This window comes from Talpa occidentalis, unplaced genomic scaffold, assembly GCF_014898055.3.
Source record: "Talpa occidentalis isolate TD23 unplaced genomic scaffold, MPIMG_talOcc4v2.1 talOcc4.11, whole genome shotgun sequence".
Classification (NCBI taxonomy): domain Eukaryota; kingdom Metazoa; phylum Chordata; class Mammalia; order Eulipotyphla; family Talpidae; genus Talpa; species Talpa occidentalis.
Window position 1 is genome coordinate 16,560,280 of NW_023601104.1, and position 22,732 is coordinate 16,583,011.

Genomic DNA, 22,732 nt, shown 5'->3' on the forward strand with positions numbered 1-22,732 from the left:
TAACATTGTCTGAATTCTATTGGTAGTACTGCTATTGAAAATTAGATGAATACGTGAGTGGATTATATAATTCATAAGGTATCTTATCTTCAAGAGATGCATTATCTGATTTGTATAGTTTGTACTTAATTGAACAGCACTTAGAAACTACTGGAAACTACTCACATTTATTCCTCTAGGATTTTCCTTGACACAAAAATAACTAGCTTGAAGCAAAACGTGATTGTGTATGTATACCTCCTTTTACTTAGTGCTACCCTAGCTTTAAAAGCTGTGACAGAATGATTCGCTAAAATTTCCAGTCTTAACCTTGCTATCAAAGGCCTATTATCATTGGAAAAAAATGGTTCTTTGTCCTCTCAAATTTATGAGCACTTGACTGTTCTGATATCCTATATGGCCCCGGGCATTACTGCACAGTGTCTCTTCTTACTATAAATGTAACAGTCAGATATAAAGGGGAAAAAGTACTCCTCTAACTAGTTAAATGATTTTTCTTTATTTCAGGAGAGTGACTCAATGATGGTGGATCCAACCAATGACATCCGGATAATCGGGTCCATCACTGTGGTGATCCTTTTAGGAATTTCAGTAGCTGGAATGGAATGGGAAGCTAAGGTGAATCTGTCAATGATGCTATCAAAAACTGCTGGGCAGATCCTGAACAGATTGCAGGAATAGAAGGAACCCCAGATTCAAAGAGAATTGCTGCTATTACTACTGTGGGAAACACTGTAGGTTAGCGCTGAGCAAACATCAAGCCCTGAGAGGCCAGTGATCGAGCCTGTACTTTCTTCTCTTTTGTGCTACCATCACTGTGTCACAGCCACCATGTGATTGCTGCCTCTTCATGCACAGAACCGTCATGAGTGCAGTGATGGTAGATGCTGGAATCATGCATCTTTCCATCACATTCCTGGTAACCCCTTCCAAGTGGCCTATGGGTGCTGAAGTCCAAAAGGATGGCAAATTTGGTGGCATTAGAGGCAGAAGAATTATCTCTTCCAGAAACCCAGTACTTCAGCAGAAAATTTGAGGGCATTATGAACCTTGGAATTAGAGAATATCTGGATTTAACAAGTAGTAAAATAGTAAATTTCTGAGTAATGAATGGGAAACATATCATTTGCCTATTTAGCCAGTGACCCATATAACTGAAATTCTTCCTTGTGCCTCAAGATGAAGTAACAAGACCTCAAGTGGCTAGCAGAAATGGAAAGCTAGCCAGAGTGTCCCACCTAGATAAGGCTATAGGAACATTCCTACACGACATCTGTCTGTGAATTATGTGGTCACACATTAAACAAGCATTGGTTACAATGATTACAGGAAGTGCCTGTCCTGTTCTGGTCACTCTATAGGTACTGAATAATCACTGGTGACCAAAACAGAAACAGTCTCTGTTCTAATGGACCCTGTGGTCTGTCAGGAGATGAGCAATAATTAGATTCATGACAAAATATAAAGCGGCAAATTGTCAACCTGCTAAGAAGGAAACAAACAGGTACCTAGATAGAACATGACAGGGAGACCCAACCTACTTTCCATGATTTTATTCCAGAAAGAGAATATGTCGTTCTGTGGAAGTAGAAGGTAGTATTGAAAGCACTAACTAATCTGTAGTTCAAGTGCTGGATTTGAATCTGGTTTATAGTTCTATGACCTTTAGTAAATTATTTAACCTCTCTGTGCCTCAGTTTCTTTATCTTTGAAATTATTTAGCCAAAGGAATAGTGGCAAAACTCAAATTGCATTTGCTTTACTGTAAGCCTCTGGTGAAACTTAGCTCTTGTTATTTAGATCCAGGGGTCAAGGCAGGCACCTCGGAGGAGGCAACTGAGACTTGAAAGGATGAGCAGAAAATATCATGCAAAGAGTAGGAATAAATACATTTCCAGCAGAGGGACCAGCATTTGGCACTGCCAAGCTAAACAACACCTTAAAATGGTGGAGGGACTAAGGAAACTCTTGGGCCGTCAGCCTTCCAGACTGTAGGGCACACATGCAGCTCACTATCAAGGGCACTAAGCATCAAAGGACGTCTGTGAATCATTCTGTGTTTTCTTCTGCAGTTAGCACTGGAAAGGGTGCTCTGCCTAGAAAAGAAATCAGCTCCAGACTATAGTGGAGGACTATGGGTGCTTCAGTGGAGGACAATGGTGTTGCTACAGTGACTACACCTGAGTGGGGGGAGCCCTGCAATGTCAACACGCTAGCAAGGATGGCAAATAATGGTACAATGGTACTTCAATAACAATAAATAAATTTAAAAAAAAAGAAACATCTCTGTCAAGGTTAAAACTTTTGGCTCCTCTTATATTCCTGTGCACATTGCAGTAAATCACCCACCTAACACTTGCAATGTTATTGAAATATCACCCTCAAGTACCAAAAACATGCTCCCAAGAAGAGGTAGCATCCACTCTCGGGTCAAATAAGGCTTATTAAGATGCCATTCTCTTTATTATCTACTATGGATGGAAGAGTCTTAACTGGACAATCTAATGGTGTCTCTTCAGTGGACACTGGCAATGTTTACAGTCACATAAAATTGGTGAATTAAATCTAAGTTGGCCTCCCTCTGCTTTGCCATTCCAGGCTCAGGTGATCCTTCTGATCATTCTCCTCATTGCTATTGCAAACTTCTTCATTGGAACTGTCATTCCATCCAATAATGAGAAGAAGTCCAGAGGTTTCTTTAATTATCAAGGTAATGAGTTGCTTTGCAATGAAGGGTTCTTCCCAGCCTGCCCCCATGACCAACCCCATGACCTCCACCCCAGCCACTGGAATCCTGTGGTGCTCCAGGGAAGAGCCTGGAGCTGGAGTCATGAGAGCCAGAGTGAGTCCCAACCCTGCTGCTTACCAGCTAGACAGGTTCTCTCCTGTTTGTGGGCCTCAGGCCCTCCTACTGCAGTGAATAATAATAATAACTTCTTGAGGGGGTTTCAAGAAGTAGATAAGATAGTGGATATAAAAGTGGCTGCAAACCTTAGAGTGCAAGACAAGTAATTTTTGCTGTCAAATAGTGGAAGTAAAGTGTTTGTGCAAGGAAAGAGAACACTGCTAGATTGTTTCATCACTGAAAGCTCTAAAGTTCAGCATAGTTACTTTTCTCCTTCCTGCTGAACTTTTTGACACCTTGCTCTCCTAGAACATTAACATCACATACATAGTTATCACATACATAAGAGATTGTAGGAGTCACCAGCGCACCATCCTCTGATAGTGTCACTGAGTGTGAAATGGGGTGTCTCTTCCCTACTCCCCTCCACATATGCCCTCTTTCCTAGCTTTCCTTTCTAGCTTAAGCAGGAAACCACTGCTGAGGTATTTGTTCTTTTAAGTTTCCCTTCATGATGTGTTCAGTTGTCAATATTTTTGTTTCATTCCTCTATCACATCACCTCTTTCTTCCTGAGTTTTTTTTTTTTTGTAAAGATTGGCTGGTTTGCTTTGCATGTCACCAATCTGCCCCTCTCTATTCTTTTCCCTCCTCCAGCCCCTGCTGTCATTTTTTTGATGTTTTAAACTTTCTTTCCTTTTTGTTGCATTATCCCAAATTCTTTTGTTCACACTTTTTTTCTTTTCTTTCTTCCTTTTCCTTTCTGTTTTTCTTCTAAACTGCTTCCTTTTCATTTAATTAATTTGCTCACAACCTCTGGGGATAGTATTATCTTATGACCAAAGCTCCTGAAAATATTATTTTACCATACGTGAGAATATAGAATGTAGAAGGATTTAAGATCCAATTTCTACAAGCAAAGGGTAGAGAAGACCATTAGTAGAAAAATTGTAAGGTAGCCTCATCCACAGGGTTCTCATCCAACTCAAAGAAATCATAAATGCATTATAAATGCAGTATAAATGCAGTTACCATATTGAAGCATGTTGACTCTGTGTCAGGGGTACAGGATATGAATACATGAATGTGCGTAGTATATTTGTGAGTATGCCCAGTATGTTCATGAGAAAATTCTCCATTCTTCATTCTTCTAGATCCAAAGAAGTCAGGCAGCCTGAATCTCTGTTAGCACTAGAATGATTGACCCTTTAGACCTATATCCTAGAGCTCTAAAACTTTGTGATACATAATTTGACTCTTGGCAAACATTACAAAAGGCTCATCAGAAGTACACCAACATTTTCAATCACTTCATTCCATTTCAAATATAGGGATCCCTTTCTTATTCTGTGGATAAATCTAAATGACAATTTTCTCATTATCTGTGTTGCAGCATCAATATTTGCAGAAAACTTTGGGCCAAGCTTCACAAAAGGAGAAGGCTTCTTTTCTGTGTTTGCCATTTTTTTCCCAGCAGCAACTGGGATTCTTGCTGGCGCCAATATCTCGGGAGACTTGGAGGTTTGTGTTTTCTTGCTTTGTAGCCCTGGGGTGTGGGGGTGCAGTTGGTGGGCAGCATAAAGAGCTACAGAAATGACAGTAGCCATGTTTCTGTACAGATTTGAAAACTATGAGAGGTTCACAAAGTTTCCTTGTTACTTAAAATTATCTCTTTTAATGCCAACTATCCTATTTCTGATAGTTCATACAAATGTCATATTCACTGACCACAGGACAGAGTATATTGATAGTATGTTACATTCCCAACATAACAAATATAGTTCAGTGAAATAAAAATCAGAACCATTCATTTTCTTTTAAGCACAAAATGAATGAGAACACTGAAGAGTGAAGAAAAACCAAAAACAAATCACTTTATGACTAAATACTTATGTCATTATAAATCAGAAACATATCCTCTATTTAATAGGTATTTATTTATCATTCCACTCATATTACTCTATGTTAAGTATTGTAAGAAGCAGTATATTAATTAGGATATTGGCTTGAATATTTTATAAAAGACTAGTATCAGTGGCCTAAACAAGATAGAAGGCTTTATTTTATAACATAAAAATTTGATCCTGTACCTCTAAATCATATAATGTTATAAATCTATGTTACCAAAATTAAGAGAAATTTTTTGAGCTAATAGGTCATTCAGGGAAATAAGAAATGTCTCTCCAAAAGGTAGCCCAGGAACCCAGAAAAGCTCCCTTGTTTTACTATTTATTCCCTTGGGGAGGTTACCCTCATCTTCAGGGTCCAAGATGACTAATCATTTCCAAGAGCATGATCCAGTCCATAGGAAGAGGAGCAAGGAGTTAGAGAGAAAGCATGTTCTAGAACGCATGTATCACTTCTGCATCCCATTGACCAGAAATTAATCTGTGACTGAACTTAGTTGCAAACAAGGCTGGGAAATATAGCCTCTAACTGGGTTGCTATGTGTCCAGATAAATTGTAAGGGGTCTAGTATTAAAAGAAGGAAGGTGACATTGGATATTAGGAAACAATAAACAGTCCTCATGATGCACCCAATAAAAAGACACACAATTTGCCTCAATAAATGTATAATCAACTTTGGGAGACAACAAATACTTGCAAGAGCTATCAAGAGATATGTATAAATGAAAACTGTATGCATTGTCTAAGCAGATTATGAAATAAAAATAATGAATAAATAATTTTTACACTAGGGATGATTTCCTCAAAGACGAAACTTTTCAATGTGAACATAAAGGCTAGATTCTATCTCTTGGGATAATATATGCGGCTCTTCCAGGGAGAGAAGCAAAAGAATAGCCAGGCCTGGAGAAACTAGGGAGAGTAAAGAGTCTCTCACAGTTTAACTAAAGAAACCCTGATGAGACTGGATGGAAACCTTGTAAGACGGGAGGAAACAATTATTGGAGAAGCCTGAGCTACAGATCCTAGAATATAACCCCTTGAAAGTGGACACTTTATATTTGGTTTTGTTCATTGCTGTATCTTTGAAGCTAGTGAGACTTCAGTAAATATTTATGAAGTGAAAGAATTAAGGCATTTACATTTGTTACATTAAAGACCACAGAGCTATCTTAAATTCTTGAGCAGAGATATGGCATAAAAAAGATGATCCTGAGGCTCAGAAAAACTAAGAAACTGTTCAAAATGACTCAAATACTAGATATCACTGTTTATTAGCTATAGATGTTGCGCTTCTGATTTCTAGGCTTTTGAAAACATCAGAGGTCACTGATGTAAAGTTCTGCAAACTAAAAGTACATATTTAAATGAAATAATATTGGACTTTCCTTAAAACCTCTTAAAAACCAGTCTGTATTAAATGCTTAGTAGTCAGTTCAAGCCAGCCAACACTTACACCTACACCAAGCTCCTACTTACACCAGGCAGGGGAGAAACAAAGAGTTCAATCCTTCCCACGACAAGTTCATGGTCCAAGAGGGAGACAGATTTATTCCATGCGAGTCTTAAGAAGCAGTAACAGAATCCTTGCAAAAGAAAGAGGAAACTGTAATTTCCTGCTCCCAAAAAAGTAAGGGAAGGATTTCAGAAGAGGGGACACAATCCAGATGTTAAAGGATTAGGAGTTCATCCATAGAACAGAGAAGGAGGGAACTGTCAGTAATCACAAATATTGTTTCTCTGTGACAATAAAGCTGGGATTTATCAAAATATAATGGATTCTGTTCAACTTAGTAAACATTTACTATTTATACACTATAAAGATATGTCAGATGATGACTGGTGCTCACAATCTTAGAATCCTTCTCAAAATGGCTGCCAGTGACCATCAGTGAGAGTTAGCACAAGGGGATGTCATAGAGTTCCATCCTGAACCTTTTATTTGTTAACACACTAATGAATGACCTGTAAACACGTGCCTTGAAGAAGATTTGGGAGGTACCCCAGATTAATCTAGATGCAAGATTAAGGTGTGGCTGACATACTCAAAAAGCAGTAATCTAACAGACTTCTTGTAGTCTGTCTTGAGAAAAAATTACATATTTCATGAAGAAAGGTGAAAGAAAATTAGGTATTGGGTTGCTGTAGAAGGAATGGAAGTTAATTTGTACAGTAAAAACTAAGTATCTGTCAAAGCTCTGAGCTGGGTCTGGAGGAAATGTAGTCAGAACAGGGAACATGACCATATAATGATGGACACCTTCATTTACATTAGGGCAGCTAGACCCTCAGGTAAGTTCTTTAAAAGTACTCTTGGAACTTGTATCAGATAGTTCTAAATAAAAAGGAAGCTTGTGTTTTAGATAAGACTACCTTCCAGCTTCACTGTTCTTGTTCTTCTATGTACTTCTCATCTTCCCACTTAAATCAGTTCTTCACATTTCTCTTAGAGCCCAAGAAATATAAGATAAAATTTTAAATATGACATGAATTGGGAGACCTGGGGGAAAGAGGGACTATTTCAACCACAGTTGCCTCCTTCTTCTATCTATGTGCTGCTCACATGTGCTGCATTCACTTTTAGAGACAATAGTTGGGAAAGAAAAGGCTGTGTGTACATGTATCAGAACAAACCCTGTGTGTAGATATTCCTAGAAGAGTAGGAAGGAAGGGATGGCTCTTTTTGGCTGGTTTTCTCTGCAGGGCAGATTAGTTGGTTAGTTATAGCCAGCTGTTAGGTTGAGTGGACATTCACTGAGTTGACATTTCTGATGGATTTGATGAGATGATTTCAGTTAAAAAAAAAGTTCAAACTTTGTTTGACTACATTGATTACATATGTGTATTGATAAATCTCATGTTCTCTTGTGGGGAAGCTAATGCCTACTGAGATTGTGCTTCCCTTAATTCAGTATTTTTTATTTTTTAATAAAGATTTATTTATTTATGCATACAAGAGCTGGGATACAGGCCAGAGATGCGGAGGTAGGGGGGTGAGAGGATTCACCAGAGATAGAGTGGGGAGCAGCACAGGCAGACTGACTGAAATACACTGCTGAGGGGAGCAGCGGGCAAGACAGGAGAGGTCTGCCGTGCCATGTGGGTTGCTCCCTGGCATGCCAGGGATCGAACTCATGCTTCAGAGGCTGCGGATTGCTTCAAAGAGCATTGCTTAAGCCCTTGCGCCACCAGGGAGGCCCTAATTCAGTACTTATTGATTGTTACTCTGTGTACCACCTTGGATAAGCAAAGAATACATTAAAATCTCTAATAATCACTGGTAAGTTGAATTCAATTATTTAAAAAATATTCCTGAGAAACTGATTATGATTTAGTCCCCCTAATAGGATATAAAATGGTATATTATATATGATGTGAGCTCAGCTCAGTGAGTTTATATACATTTATAAGCAAGAGAAAAGCCCATTATCGGGTATCAGCTTAAATTTGCCTCCTTTTAATACTTGCTTATGGAAATTAAATATCTGCCATTGCAGTCATTCCTGAACTAGATTCCCAGTGGGAAAATTGAGGGATTGGAGAAGTTAGTAAATCATCTTTTTTGTCAGTCAAAAGTGATTTTTTTAAGGCAAGCCTAAACTTAGTACAAAACAAATACACACATAGATACCATCCATGTGCCGGGTCCATTTGTATCCTTTCCCTAATACAGTAAGGCCTGATAAGTCTGCATGAAGTCACAGGAGATAAAAGCCAGGGCAGGGTCCTAATATGTTAACTAACATCTGCATTTTTCTATAGAAACTCCTTCCTGGCCAGTTAAGATATCTTTTCTATTTAGTGCAAAACTCCATAGATTTCTTTATGCATGATAAACACTTTCTGTGTGCATGTGTAAAAAGAACTTCGTTGCATTTGCTCAACCTTTAGACTTGCCTCAGGAAGCGTAGTCCGCAGTTTGAAAATACACAAACAACTTCAAGTGGTCTCCTTTTCTTATTCCGCCCTGTCTCTTCCTACCTCCACATCATTTTTTTTCCCCGAAGGATCCTCAAGATGCCATCCCCAGAGGGACCATGCTGGCCATTCTCATTACCACCATCGCTTACATAGGAGTGGCCATCTGTGTGGGTAAGTTGACCACTTCTGGTGTCAGAATACCAGAATTACAAGGTGTCTAGTTGTTCTTCACTGCCAGAGGGCTTTCATTGGAAGCTAAGTAGAAACGTTTTTTAAAAAGCAACAATTTTAACTCCTTCCTTGGATGCAATAGGGTTTTTCTTTTTTAAAGATTTATTTATTTTTGCATATAAGAATTGGGGCGTAGGCCAGAAGTGTGGGGGTTGAGGGGGTGGATGAGAGGATTCACCAGAGACAGAGTGGGGAACAAAACAGGCAGACTGACTGAAATACACTGCTGAGGGGAGCAGGGGCGAGACAGGAGAGGTCTGCTGTGCCATGTGGGAGCTCCCTGGCTACTCAGGGATCAAACTCATGCTGCAGAGTTTGTGGACAGCTTCACAGTGCTGTGCTTAACCCCTTGCACCACCAGGGAGGCCTGCAATAGGGGTCTGAATGCAATGAAGCGATGATGCAGTTCTTTCTGAGTCAGAACTAGAGTTGATCAAGATTGTCATTCTACCTGCACCCGGAAAAAGTCCCATTTTGCCACTCTAGTTGACAATCTCCAAGAAAACCACCACTTCCAACCCACCTCCCTTGTCCTGGAAGGCAGATGAGGGGCAGAGCAAGAGAAAAGAAGCCCCAAATAGAACCAAACCCACAAGACCTCAGGAAATTATAAAAAATGTAACACTGATGACTGTGTCCCCTCCTTGTACTTTTGTCCTTAATATGGAAATGTTACTGTCACCAGTTGGCAGGAAGTCAGCACAAGATCCAGCTGCCCCACATTGCTCAGTGAGCAGAAAATATATGGATTCGCCTGCTGTTCTGAGCTGACTTTTGTTCCACCTGCTGCCTGCAGCCACACCTCCTCCCGCTTGGGGGTTACCTTGTGCTTATGAGGAGAGGAAGAAATGTGGCAGGAGAGGAAGAAATGTGGCAAACTCAGGGAATAAAACTCTTTTCTGGGCATTAGGCAATGCAGTTTCAGGCTGGACCTCTTTGGAAGCCCTTGCAACCATTTTACCAAAGGGTGTGGCCCAGATGTCCTCTGCTCACTGCAAAGGAATTTGGAAAGCGCTTATATCTTAAGTTGGTTTCTGGAGAAAAAGCAAAACAATTCCTTTTAAATTCCTACTTCTCTTACTGTCTCTTATTTGAGCAAATTGGATGATGGTGCTAACTGCATTGTGGCATTTCCAGGTTTAGCTACAGGTGAAGAAATTTTACTCCACTGTTTTAGGAAATAGGCACATTTTTAGATGATATTGAAGTTACCTAAAGTTAAATTTCCCAAACGATTTTCTTTCTCACAAAGTAAAAATGAAGGAATGAGTAAAGCTACAGATCTGATTTCAGAGATTCTTCTAGTTTTTGCCTTTGGTAAGTGATAAAAAAAATTCTATGTTGCTATACTTTTCCCAGAATAGGAAAAGAATATTGTTGAGGTTCAAGTCCTGTCATTAGAATAAGGAATGGTGCATGGCTTGGCTTCATGGGAATTTGGAGAGTTTTATCATATAGAAGTTAAAATACATGATTCAGAAAAGTTAGCCCAACAAAATGAACAGCATTATTCATAGTTGCCAAGTTATGAAAACAACACAAGTATCCAATGACAGATGACTGGATAAAGAAATTGTGGACTATTAAACTCAATAGAATACTACTCAGCTATTTAAAAAATGAAATAGTGCCTTTGGGGGTGCATTTGGGTACAAAATGAATGGATCTTGAGGTTATAATACTAAGTGAAATAAGTCAGAAAGTGAAAGAAATTTACTGGTATTTTTACTCATTTGTGGAATATAAATAACCAAAGAAAACAAACTGACAAAGCACAGCAAAAATAATTTCTTAGACTCCAAAAAATACCCTATTTACCAGAGAGAATCGGGTTGGGGGTAGGAGGGGATGAGGGTGAAAGGGGGATACAGCATTGGCACTAAGACTATGGAGGTGGGTGAATGAAGCATGTGCACACATGGAGTTGCTATCCCCAAAATTTACAGTTGTGTAAATGGCTGACATAGTAATAAAATTTGAGGGAAAAAACAGTCCCCTGCTTGAAAAAAAACAAAAAGTAAAATCTGAAATGGATAGTTTCCTTGGTAACTATCATATTATATATTATTGCTAACATATATATGTAACATATTTTATATAATAATATCTATAACTTCAAGTATTCAAGTAGAGACTAGCAGGCCAGAGTTAAATGAAGAGAATTCCTACCTGGTTACTTTAAATGACTGTCAACTTGAAGCTCTATGATTTTCAAGTCTTTTCAAAGACTATGAATTCGAAGAATTCAAAGAATATGAATTCCATGGCAAAAAAATGAGGGTTCTCATTTGGGATGTCTTTGAAAACTCACCATTCAAAAAAAAAAAATAGCCCTTACCCTAGTTGGATCAAAAAGCAAAATGAACAGCTTATTGTTGACATTTAGCTTGTTAACTATTTATCCTTCAGATAAGCTCAGAAAAGTTTATATATATATATATGTATATATAGACATATATATGTATTTCATATACACATTCACATATTTTAGGAATCCTATCAAATACACAACAGCAGAGATTACAGTTAGAAAAAGTCATAAGGAAAGTCAATGACTAAAATATGCAGCAAGATTCTTAAAAAAGTTCATTACTTCATTTCTGGGAATCTATCCTAGAGAAATATTTTGAAATACAGAAGAAAAATCTTATGCACAAAGATATCCATCATAGAATGTTTATAACAGAAAAAATAACAGAAATACCTGAATGTCAGAAAATAATGGACCAGATAAGCTGAAATAAATATTTGATAGAATATTATTTGGTCATTAATGTTACCTAGAATTTTTTAATATTTTTTTCTTATAACATTTTCTGTATGGTTTGAACAATTCAAATTATATGTAAAGTAGACCATAACTCTTTAAAAAAATTATGCAATGTATATCATTAGTTGAAAAGAAGGGTTGAGTTCTCTTAATAGATTTCAGTAGTGCCCTCCCTCAAATCTCTTGCAAATAAGGAAATAGATCCTTCTACTTGGAAACCAGCCACTCAGTAGCTCTAGGCCAGAAATATGGATTGAGTGTGTATTACGTGCCTTTCAGAAATAAAGAACCCCTACGTCCAAGCTCCTTACAGGAGCGGGGTTAGGGTGGGGGTGGTGGTGGTGGCGGGAAGCCTGGGCTTAAAGCAGACATAGCACCCTATTAAAGTCGGGGGCCTCAGAGATGGCCCCCCGGCACCAGGTCCCAGGAAGCATGATGGTGAAGAAAGGATAGACGATAGAGCAGTGAAGACTCAAACAAAATGCATTTTTAGAAGAAAATCTTGAGGGTTTTCAAAGAACTGACAAGTCACTGCTGTTTGCACAGGGGCCTGTGTGGTGCGAGATGCCACCGGGAGCATGAATGACACCATCGTTCCTGGCATGAACTGCAATGGTTCGGCGGCCTGTGCGTTGGGCTATGACTTCTCAAGATGTCGACATGAACCGTGTCAGTATGGGCTGATGAACAATTTCCAGGTTCGAAGCACCAAAAAGGACAATGTTTATTGCTATTCTTTTCAGTTTTAGAACATCATATATAATGAAACTTTTGCCTCTGCCTCTGATTGGTTATTGATCAGTTTGAATTCAGCCAGGAACAATTCCTGTGGGTGGGAAGAGAACCAGATCAGCATTCTGAGTAGCAAATTCGGATTCCCTTTATGGTGGAGGGGACAGATGAGGCAGTTGTTTGAACTGCATCAGCAGGGAAAGAGTCCCAGCCTACATCCTGTATCTTCCAATCAATTAGGCAAGATTTCATGGCTGGACTTAGCTCTTGGAACGCATTTCTTTCATGGACTTCAGCTTAGAAAAAGCATCTCTAGTGGCTTGGAGGGCCCGGGAGACAAGGCCTAGAAGGAAATTGTGAGTGGCAGAGGGGGATGGGACAAGGGAAATTGGTAAAACTGTTGGACATGAAACATATTAATTTGTCTGAATGATTGCTGAGGAGAGGGAGAAGCAAATTTGTCATGAAGGCTTCATTCATCTATTTTAACAACCAGTAAAGAGAACTTAACTTGGCTGAAGTCATTATTCCAAAATCTGACTTAAATTGATAGAATCTCATCATGTCTCAGATATGAAATTATATTTAATGAGCACAGAAAAAGCAAAGGTTTGAAAAGTCTCTATGTGCAAGAAGAACAAAAAAAGGCTAATGTCTCTTAAAAGACTAGTAAACAGCTGAGTCCCTCCCCAAAACTTATTAAAATACCACTTTCTGCTGGATAGAATTTCCAATCATCAAAGAAACATATGCCCACAAAAGACAAAGGGAGAAGTGTCAAAATCCTTGAAACCATTTCCTTTTTTTATTCTTTCCAGTATTTTCTGGATGTAGTGTGGTGAGCATTTGTCAGTTTTATAAATAACAACAACAAAAAGGCCATTTTCATTTTGAATATTCAGAACTTGAGGATGAAGAGGGGGTGGGCTGGGAATCTGGGTAGAAGCAGTTGGCTTATAAAGAAGATTCCAAATCCTAGAAAGTTGAAAGGGAAGCATTTGTATAAAAACTTGCAAAGTTTTTTTAACTGTCTGCCGGATGAGTCTTCTTACTTGACCTTCTCTTCTCAAGGTCATGAGCATGGTGTCAGGGTTTGGCCCCCTCATCACTGCTGGGATCTTTTCTGCAACACTCTCCTCCGCCCTGGCCTCCCTCGTCAGCGCGCCCAAAGTGTTCCAGGTGATACAGACACAAGAGCTTGTGCTTCTCTTTAGCTCTGCTGCCACCAAACATGGATGAAGCAGAAACATTCATTCTCACCTGCAATCATTTTCTGTCACTTTCCGAAATAGTTTAATTAATGTTTGCATCTGGCTCAAATACTATGTCTGCCACATAGTCGAGATCCATTCAAATACTATAAGAATGATAAACTGGTGTGGCACACTGCATATTACTTCATCTTTCTCCAAATCTTCATGTTTGAATCAGCTAGGGAAGATGGCTGTGCCTTGATATGAATGACGTGTTTCTCCTCCTCTCTTCCATTAGGCTCTGTGCAAGGACAACATCTACAAAGCCCTGCAGTTCTTTGCAAAGGGCTATGGGAAAAACAACGAACCCCTGAGAGGCTACGTCCTCACTTTTGTGATAGCCATGGCGTTCATTCTTATCGGTTTGTAGCTGACTTGTTCTTATTGAAAGTCAAAGAATTCCTTTGACTACTTACAGGGCTTTCCTCTGAACTTGAGAAATTGCCTGGTTTTCATTTAATGTCTCATTGGGAAATGGGAATGTGTCTGAGAAGGAAATGAGGCCTTTGAGGACCTGAGGTGGACTTCAGACTTTATTCTTTGAATCGGAACATTGGAAATCCATCTAACCAGATGTAACTGAACCCTCCCACCTACCCGTTATAGGCTAATTTTGGCTAGTCCCTCAGCTGCTACTGGTCCTTATGGCCCCTGTCCTGGCTGTCGGCAGGAGAATTGAAATGGCCATTCTCAAAATGTGGTCCTTTGACACCCGTGGCAGAATCAGATCACCTGCATTTTGTTCAAGTACAGATTTTTCAGGCTTACCCCTTATCTCAGGGATAAGGAATCTGCCTTTTTATAAGCTCCTTGAGAGATTCATTGGCCACTAATATTTGAAAATCATTTACCTGGACTATAACCTCACCTCCCTCTCCCTAAACAATAGAGAAAGTTACCTCACCACGGAGAGACATGTCATCAAGTTTAGCCTGCACCTTCCTCGCTTGCCTGTCAGGTACCACTGCAGCTGGTGAGCATGTCAGAGGACGCGAGGACTACCAGCTCTGTGTGCTGGTGGGCTGAGCTCAGCCTCCACATGATGGTCCCAAACAGGAGGGCGCCTCCCTGTCCCATAAAGTCAGACACGAATCCTCCTCAGATTTCTGTCAGGGTGAAGAGGGGGAAAGAGGAAACATTATGTAAGTTAGATTTTAAAATTTTTTTTTAAAGTATGTACTGATGTTTTTCAATCTGAACTTAAAGACTTAAAACCATCGCTTTATACTGCATTTAATGTGATGAAATAATCAAAGTAAGAAAAAATATGTGTAAGTTAAATATCCTCAAAAATCACTCTGACAGAAAAATATAGGTGAGCTTCATGGCACACGCTTCGTGGCAGGCTGGTTTTTTGTTGTTTTTTGGTGTTTTTGGTGGGTTTTTTTTTTTTTTTTGCCTACTTTCTCACAATGTTCTAGAATCACTCCAGCTGCCACCTGCATTTGCATCTCTGAGGTTAAGAGATCTCTGACGTTCACATGAAAGAAAATTTAGATTATTGCTTATGTTCCCAAAGCAAATAAGTCAGCTAGGATTAAATCATATTGGACATAAGCGACTGAGGTAAAAGGGTTTTTTTTGGCAAAACTTGATAGGTAGCTATCTTTATAGTTGTCGAAAAGTGCAAATGACTCACAGGGGTTTTTTAAGGTCAGAAAGAGCAAGTTGGGTGTATGCAGAGACATGTATCCATTTGGGTGTTTCTGGTGTACTAGCAGTTATCTGTCACCCAGCAAAGGCTTCTGATGTGCATGTGGCAGAGAAGGAACACAGTGTTTGATATCTCTGAAACAGGCTGTTTATTATAGCCCAATCCCCAAACCTACCCAGCCCGCTCAAATGTTCTGTAGGCAGAGCTCTATCTATGTCTGATTTGTGGTTTTTCTTGTTTCTTACCTCATGGAAGCTCTGGCTAAAAATATATTTTGAAATGAAAGCAGCCCCAAAGAAAAATCACCAACTTTGTAAACTTTGACAGCTGCTAGCTATGTTTTCAATTTCCAAATAAAGTCAAGCTTCCAGGCTATCACAGCTGTTCAGCTCCCCCTCTCACCTCTCATTCATACATGCTCAATTCTGCTTCTTTCACAGCTGAACTGAACACCATTGCTCCCATAATCTCCAACTTTTTCCTGGCCTCATACGCACTTATTAATTTCTCCTGCTTCCATGCCTCTTATGCCAAATCTCCAGGTAAGTTGACTTTTCAAGACTAAAATTAGCCTAAGCAGTTGTCTCAATAAAATGAAATAAGCCAGTGAAAAGTACACGGTCTATGTTTATATGTTTCCTTATATCCTAGTGGGCAGTATAATCCACTTTATTTTGGTGAGTTGGGGGATGACTTCTGAAACAGAAAAAGAGTCATTTGAGCAATGGCCTTTTTGACCAACCGGAAAGTCAATTTTCTCCTGCCGCAATAAATTATTCATTGCAAGAGAAACCACATTTATTTCAGCAGTAGAAAAACACCACTATTTATTTCCAGGGTGAAAGTGACCACAGAAGTGGAATAAATGTATATATTTGAAACTTCCTTACTATCAATTTGTTTCTTGCCCATGGTGCAGAAGAGAAGGATGAGTAGTTCCCATAATTACCTGCTGAGTGCAGTCAATGCAGATTCACGTTGAAACTGGTGACATCCCTGTACTCCTCAAACTGTGGTTTACAATGGTACAAAATTTCACACCAAAGAATGTCCCCATGTCTAGTCACCCCTCACCTTTCATTGTTTCCATTGGCCAATAGAATGTCTTATCCCTTTCTCCCAACATAGAGATTTGCCATTATTGACCTTCACTGCAAGAATTTTATCAGAGACATAAACACATTCCCTGTCTTTTAGAATCTGCTATGAGCTCAAGCTTCATTTAGAAAATCTGTTGCCAATAAGACAACATATAGATGGCAAGGCAACTAGGCTCCAGAAGATAACTGAGGACTTCTGTTGTATTGTTTTCTTTTAAAGCAAAGAACATTACATTCTAGACAGAGAATCTGCAAATCATAGAAATCTGTGCCTCCATGCCATGTTATGTCCATTAAAAAAAAACAAAAAAAAAAAACAAGGTGAAGTAATAGAGGTGAGCAAGGAAAAAAATGTAGAAAAGGAGAGAAAAGGGAAGAGAAGTAAAAAAAATAGTAAAGCACAAAGGATATACATGGATATACACAACCCAATCCCTCCCCCCTCCCATCCACCCCTCCCCAACACACAGACATAGACTTTCAGGAAAAATACATTTCCAGTGCTGTTCTCTCGAAGAGTTATTTCCATCTTGTGGTAATTCAGGAAATTGCTCCTGAAAACTGAGAGCTCTGTTGTGTTTTGGCAACTCCAAATTTAAAATGTATGTCACCCAGAGATCAAATGTGCCCTTTAAAAATTGGAGTTTCTGGGCCTCCTTGGTGGTGCAAAGAGTTGAGCATCAGCACTATGAAGCAATCCGCAGCCACTGCAGCACGAGTTCGATCCCCAGCCAGGGAGCTAACTCACAGGGCACAGCAGACCTCTCCTGACTTGCCCGCTGCTCCCCTCAGCAGTGTATTTCAGTAGATTCACCTATTCTGCTCCCCACTCTATCTCTGGTGAATCCTCTCACCCCCACCCCTGCACCTCTGGCCTATACCCCAGCTTTATTTATGTATGCATAAATAAATAAATGTTATACAAAATCAAAAAATTAAAAAATAAATTAGTTTCCCATTCCTGACCACACTGGCAGCCAGCTTTTTTTCATTTCAGCAAACTAATGGAACCTGGGAAACCCCACATATATATAATTCTTGAAAATATTTTCATTGAAAAATGCACAATATATTCAAGCACTAAGTTCAAGAACTCATTGCAGAAAAACGTCTGCCTCTCCCCTATAGATTGCTGTTTCTGCAAGGGCAAGGTCTATTCTCTGAGGTTGAAGGAAGGGTTAGCAGGAAGACTGCTCTGTGTTCTCCACAGAACAATAAATCCATTGTCTTCTTTGTTCCCCCCACCATGATCCCATATTTCCATTTGTCCTTTTCCCTCCCTTCTTAACCTCAGAGCCCTCAGGATATTTCTTGATTTCCATTGGTTTTAGAAAGGGTTTTATATTATCAGATTGCCTGCTATATAAATGTATTTTTCTTATTTTGCTACACATAATTCAAATTCCCTTCATGTTGTTGAAATTGGCTGCTTTGGATCCTTTCTTGCAGCTATATAATACTCCAGGTGTGGATATACCACAACTTTTGGAGCCAGTTATCCATCGATGGACATTTAGGCTGTGCCCATCATCCTGGTTATTGTAAATAATGATGCTGTAAACATTATAAACCATATGGGCTTTTGTGTTAATGGAAGCATATATTTTGGATATATGATTATTTTAAGGTAAATCCACACTGCTTTCCAAAATGGTCGCACCAGTTTACATTCTCACCAACAGTGTACTAGGCTCCTTTTTCTCTGAATCCTTTCCAACACTTGAATAAACCTATTGTCTTAATCTCCTCTTCCTTGAACCACAGAGTCCCATCCCCTCCTCCCCATTAGATCCCATTCTTGCCATTCCACCTGCCTGCTTTCAACTCCTGATGGAATAGGTATCATATGCTCAAGTTTCTGTAGCTTAGGAAGACAATCAGGGGGCAGATAGATAGTACGAAGGGGGCCTGAATGACAGCACATCCTGTAGCATCCTTATTTGGTATCATTACACCTTTATTGGCCAGGGACCCAGGAATCACAGAAAACTAATAACAGAGGCACTTGATACCTAAAAGCTCTGATTTTTATGCCAGAAGAAGAAACTTGTCACCTGCATTCTAAAAATATACAATGGTATGATGGCGACAATGAAAGTATTTCTTGTACCCATAGATTTTTTTTTTCTTTACTTTCAGGATGGAGGCCTGCATATGGGATTTACAACATGTGGGTATCTCTTTTTGGGGCCATTTTGTGCTGTGCAGTTATGTTTGTCATCAACTGGTGGGCAGCTGTCATCACCTATGTCATTGAGTTCTTCCTTTATATCTATGTGACTTATAAGAAGCCAGGTAAGATAAGGACTGTGTACATGGGGGTTTCCAAAATATGTTCCACTACTCATTCATTCAACAAACCTTTATTAAGCAGCTCCTGTGTGTCTCGGTGTGCTCTGTGTTAAGTTATCTGTGCTAGGTGTGCTAAGTTATCTATTATAAGATATACTCTAATACTAACAATAGTTCATCTTGTTGAATAACTGTTATAGACCATGCACACATTTAATCCTCACAATAATGCTGTACATTTGGTTTCTATAGATGAAGTAATTGGAGTTCAAAGGGTTGAATATTTACCGAGGTAACAGTCAGGGTGTGATGGAGCTGACATTTTAACTAATGTATGTAATACCAAGCCCCTTAAGTTTTCCTTTATGTCACCTCTGATATCCTGATAAATGAGATATAGTCCCTCACAGACCCACACATACAGCCCCTACACATAATGATACAATAGAGAAGTACTATGAGAATGAAATGAAGGAATTGCTGAGAAAGAGAGAGGAAGTGATTAACTCCGAAACGTTATCTAAGAAAACTCTCCTGGTTCTTCCTTCTGTTCCCAGAACCAAGCACTCAGCAGGCACTTTAAATAAATATTTTTTGAATGATCAAATAAGCTACTTAAAAAAAAATGTGAAAGGGCCTCCCCGGTGGCGCAGCGGTTGAGCGCTGGGTTGCGAAGCTGCGCGCGGCCTCTGCGGCGCGGTTCGATCCCCGGCTCCCCGGCCACCAGAGGAGGGTCCCACATGGCGCGCAGACCTCTCCTGCCGCCCGCTGCTCCCCTCAGCAGTGTACTTCGGTCCTTCTACCTGCTCTGCTCCCCGCTCTGGCTCTGGTGAATTCTCTCGCCCTCCCGCGCTTCTGACTGTACCCAGTGCATGTATAAACAAAACAAACAAACAAACCAGCAAACAAATAAATAAAGCATGCCTCTATAAAAAAATAAAAAAAAAAAAAATGTGAAAGACTAGGGGTTGGTCAATCTGATAGAGTGAGAAAGATATTCCAGGCAGAAGGAAAAGCATGAATGAAGTTTGGAAGCATATAAGCACAGGGTACATTTGGGAAGGTTCAAGGCCTTGAGCAAGAATGGAACTCTTGGGCCTCCCCGGTGGCCTAGAGGTTGAGGGCTGGGTTGCGAAGCTGCCCACAGCCTCTGCAGTGTTGGTGAGATATCCGGCCACCAGCGAGGGTCCCACATGGCGTGCAGACCTCTCCTGCCGCGCCTGCTGCTCCCCTCAGCAGTGTACTTCATCAGTCTGCCTGCTCTGCTCCCCGCTCTGGCTCTGGTGAATTCTCTCACCCTCCCATGCTTCTAACTGTACCCACTGCTTGTATAAATAAATAAATAAATCTTTTAAAAAAAAATGTAGCCCTAAGCTTTAAAAAAAAAGAATGGCACTCTTGGGCACTAAGAAGAAGGAGCAAATGTGAGACTGGAAGGGTGGGCTGGGGCCAGATAAACAAGAAACTTAAATGTCACGCTGAAGTATTTGGATATTGTAAGCAACAAAAAGCTGCTGTAGATTGCTCAACAGGAGAAACAAAATGGATCAAACTTTGGATATTGACTTTAGAACCAATGAGAAGGGTGAATTGAAACCAGGTGAGGACAAAGATTACAGAACGTGGTACTGAGTTGTCCAGTTTTAGGGCCCCAACTGATCCCAAGTCACCTCCATGTACCCCTTACTCATGCTCTGAGGATAAAGCAGAGAAGATAGTAATTACTCTGGATGGTTGGTTGTTTTTTTTTTTATTACTTTCTATATTTTTTAATATCAGGTAAAATTTGCACCTGCTAAAATTCACCCTTTATAGACGTACAGCCTTATCCAGTCTTGTACTATCATCACAATCAAAATAGAGGACAATTTCACCATCCCTAAAAGTTCCTTTACACTTGTGTATATTCAGTCTCCTCCTAACATCTTAATGCTGCTGCAATCACTCTTCTGACTTGTCTCTACAGCTTTGCCTTTTCCAGAATAGTATACAGAATCATAGTATGTAGCCTTCATACATTATTCCCTTTACATAGGATGCTATCTATTAATTACTTTCTACTTTTTTGTTTGTTTAGAAATATTCCAGTGTATGAATATTTCGCATTTTAAAAGAATATACTGTATTCACCAGTTGATGGACATCTGGGTTGTTTCCAGTTTGGTGTGATTATATGTAAAGCTGCTATAAACACTCACATACAGGACTTCATGTACACCTATGTTTGCATCTATGATTCCCACTCTTAAGCAATGGGATATCTAGGAGTGGGACTTCTGATTATAAAATAAGTGTATACACAATTTTATAAGAAATGGCCAAACTGTTTTTTCACAGTTGTGTTGTCATTTTCCGTTTCTACCGGCAATGGATGAGAGCCAGGTAGCACAGCATCCTTGCCAGCACTTAGTGTTGTCAGTTTTTTGTTTTGTTTTTTTAAAAAAAACCATAATAATGGATGTAGAAGGCTGTCTTTGGTGGTCTGGATTTCACAGTCTTGTCACTGAAGACATGGGACATTTTATTTGCTATCAATGTAGCTTCACTAGTCAAGTGTCTAAGTCTTTTGACCATTTTTTGAGTTGTTTATTTTGTTGTTATTCCCTCATGAGAATTCTTTATATATTCTGGATGCAAGTATTTTAGAGGTACATGTTTTGCAAATATTTTTCCCTAGGCCTATGACTTGTCTTTTCATTTTCCTTACAGTTTGTTTGAAAGAGCAGGAATTCTTAATTTCTAGTCAATTTTATCATTTTTATGGTTTAGGTTTTTTTTTGTTTCTAATCTATCTTTCTCTAATCCAAATTCACATTTTTTTTCTAAAAGTCTTAATTGAGCTTTAGATTTTAAATATATGTCTGTTATCCAGTTTGAGTTAACAATTGTATATGGTGGGAAGAATGGTTCAAGGTTCATTTTTTACGTCTAAATATCCAACTGACTTGAAGAGTCTTTATAAGAATAAAATAACCTAAGGTATGCCAAATGCCTGGTTCATAGCACTTAATATTAATCTTCTTTACCACCAGATAATTATTCCCACCATTTCCCTGACTTTTCCAAAGCAAGATTGAAAAGCTCGCTCTGTCTGCCATCTGGGGCATATCTGTACATTCCGTTCAGGACTTCCTCTCATAAATTTAGAGGTTCCACCCAATATGTAGTTGGTTTAACAAGGGTATCACTTACCTCCCTTATTTTAAATATTAAGTCTCAAAAGATCAAATTTAAATGTTTGAAAGTTGACCCTCTTCATCAACACCCAGAAGTAAGGATTCCTGAATTCTTCAGATTTATTATTCAAAATATAAAGATTGATGAAGACTATCTGTGTGCATAGAAATGCCTCTTCTTTTCAATTAAGAATTTGTGAAGGCCTCTTGAATTTATTTGTCCCAAGTCTATCTACATGCACTGTGGTTATCACACAGCTTCTCCACCAAGATTTACCACAAGCAAGATAAAGTTGGATCCCTAGCTGCAAAGACAGGTCTCACATCTAAGAATTCACAAAGTATTTATAGAAAGACACAGTGATCTTTCTAGTAAATCGTACATTACCTTTTGTCTGATTTGGGTACTTATGGCTGCTGGCGCTGCCAAGGAATATAATAGAAGAAAATGACTTATAAAAATTATTCACAGTATACAGATGGAAGGTCAGTGCTTTTTTATGCCAAATTCTTCCTTTGTCCACAGATGTCAACTGGGGCTCCTCCACACAGGCTCTCTCCTATGTGAGTGCTTTAGACAATGCTCTGGAATTAACCACAGTGGAAGACCATGTAAAAAACTTCAGGTAAAATCTGCTTCTCAGGCACCCTGGTGTTGTTCTACATTGGAAGTAGCTTTCCTTTATGGAGAAAAATGCACTTGAGTAGTTATATGCTTTGTGGATATATCTAAGAACAGGCAGTCAGACAAAATGCTGCCTGTTCATGACAGCACCTTCAGGAAAAGAGTGCTTCTCTTCAACTCTGATCTATGCTCACCCCCAAATGTAAACCCTCACAGTGCTGCACTG

General features: G+C 39.3%; 1 protein-coding gene across 3 annotated transcripts in view; it reads left to right on the top strand.

The window, feature by feature from the left end:
* SLC12A1 (solute carrier family 12 member 1) overlaps positions 1-22,732 on the top strand; it is an 82,764-nt gene that overhangs the window by 25,673 nt on the left and 34,359 nt on the right. For all 3 annotated transcript variants that reach the window (XM_037502427.2, XM_037502425.2, XM_037502426.2), the window contains exons 7-16: positions 508-618; positions 2,599-2,710; positions 4,238-4,365; positions 8,760-8,844; positions 12,221-12,372; positions 13,478-13,585; positions 13,898-14,021; positions 15,754-15,855; positions 18,553-18,708; positions 22,408-22,507. In XM_037502427.2, coding sequence (XP_037358324.1) covers positions 508-618; positions 2,599-2,710; positions 4,238-4,365; positions 8,760-8,844; positions 12,221-12,372; positions 13,478-13,585; positions 13,898-14,021; positions 15,754-15,855; positions 18,553-18,708; positions 22,408-22,507 — 1,178 coding nt within the window. The remainder of the gene's footprint in view (positions 1-507; positions 619-2,598; positions 2,711-4,237; positions 4,366-8,759; positions 8,845-12,220; positions 12,373-13,477; positions 13,586-13,897; positions 14,022-15,753; positions 15,856-18,552; positions 18,709-22,407; positions 22,508-22,732) is intronic.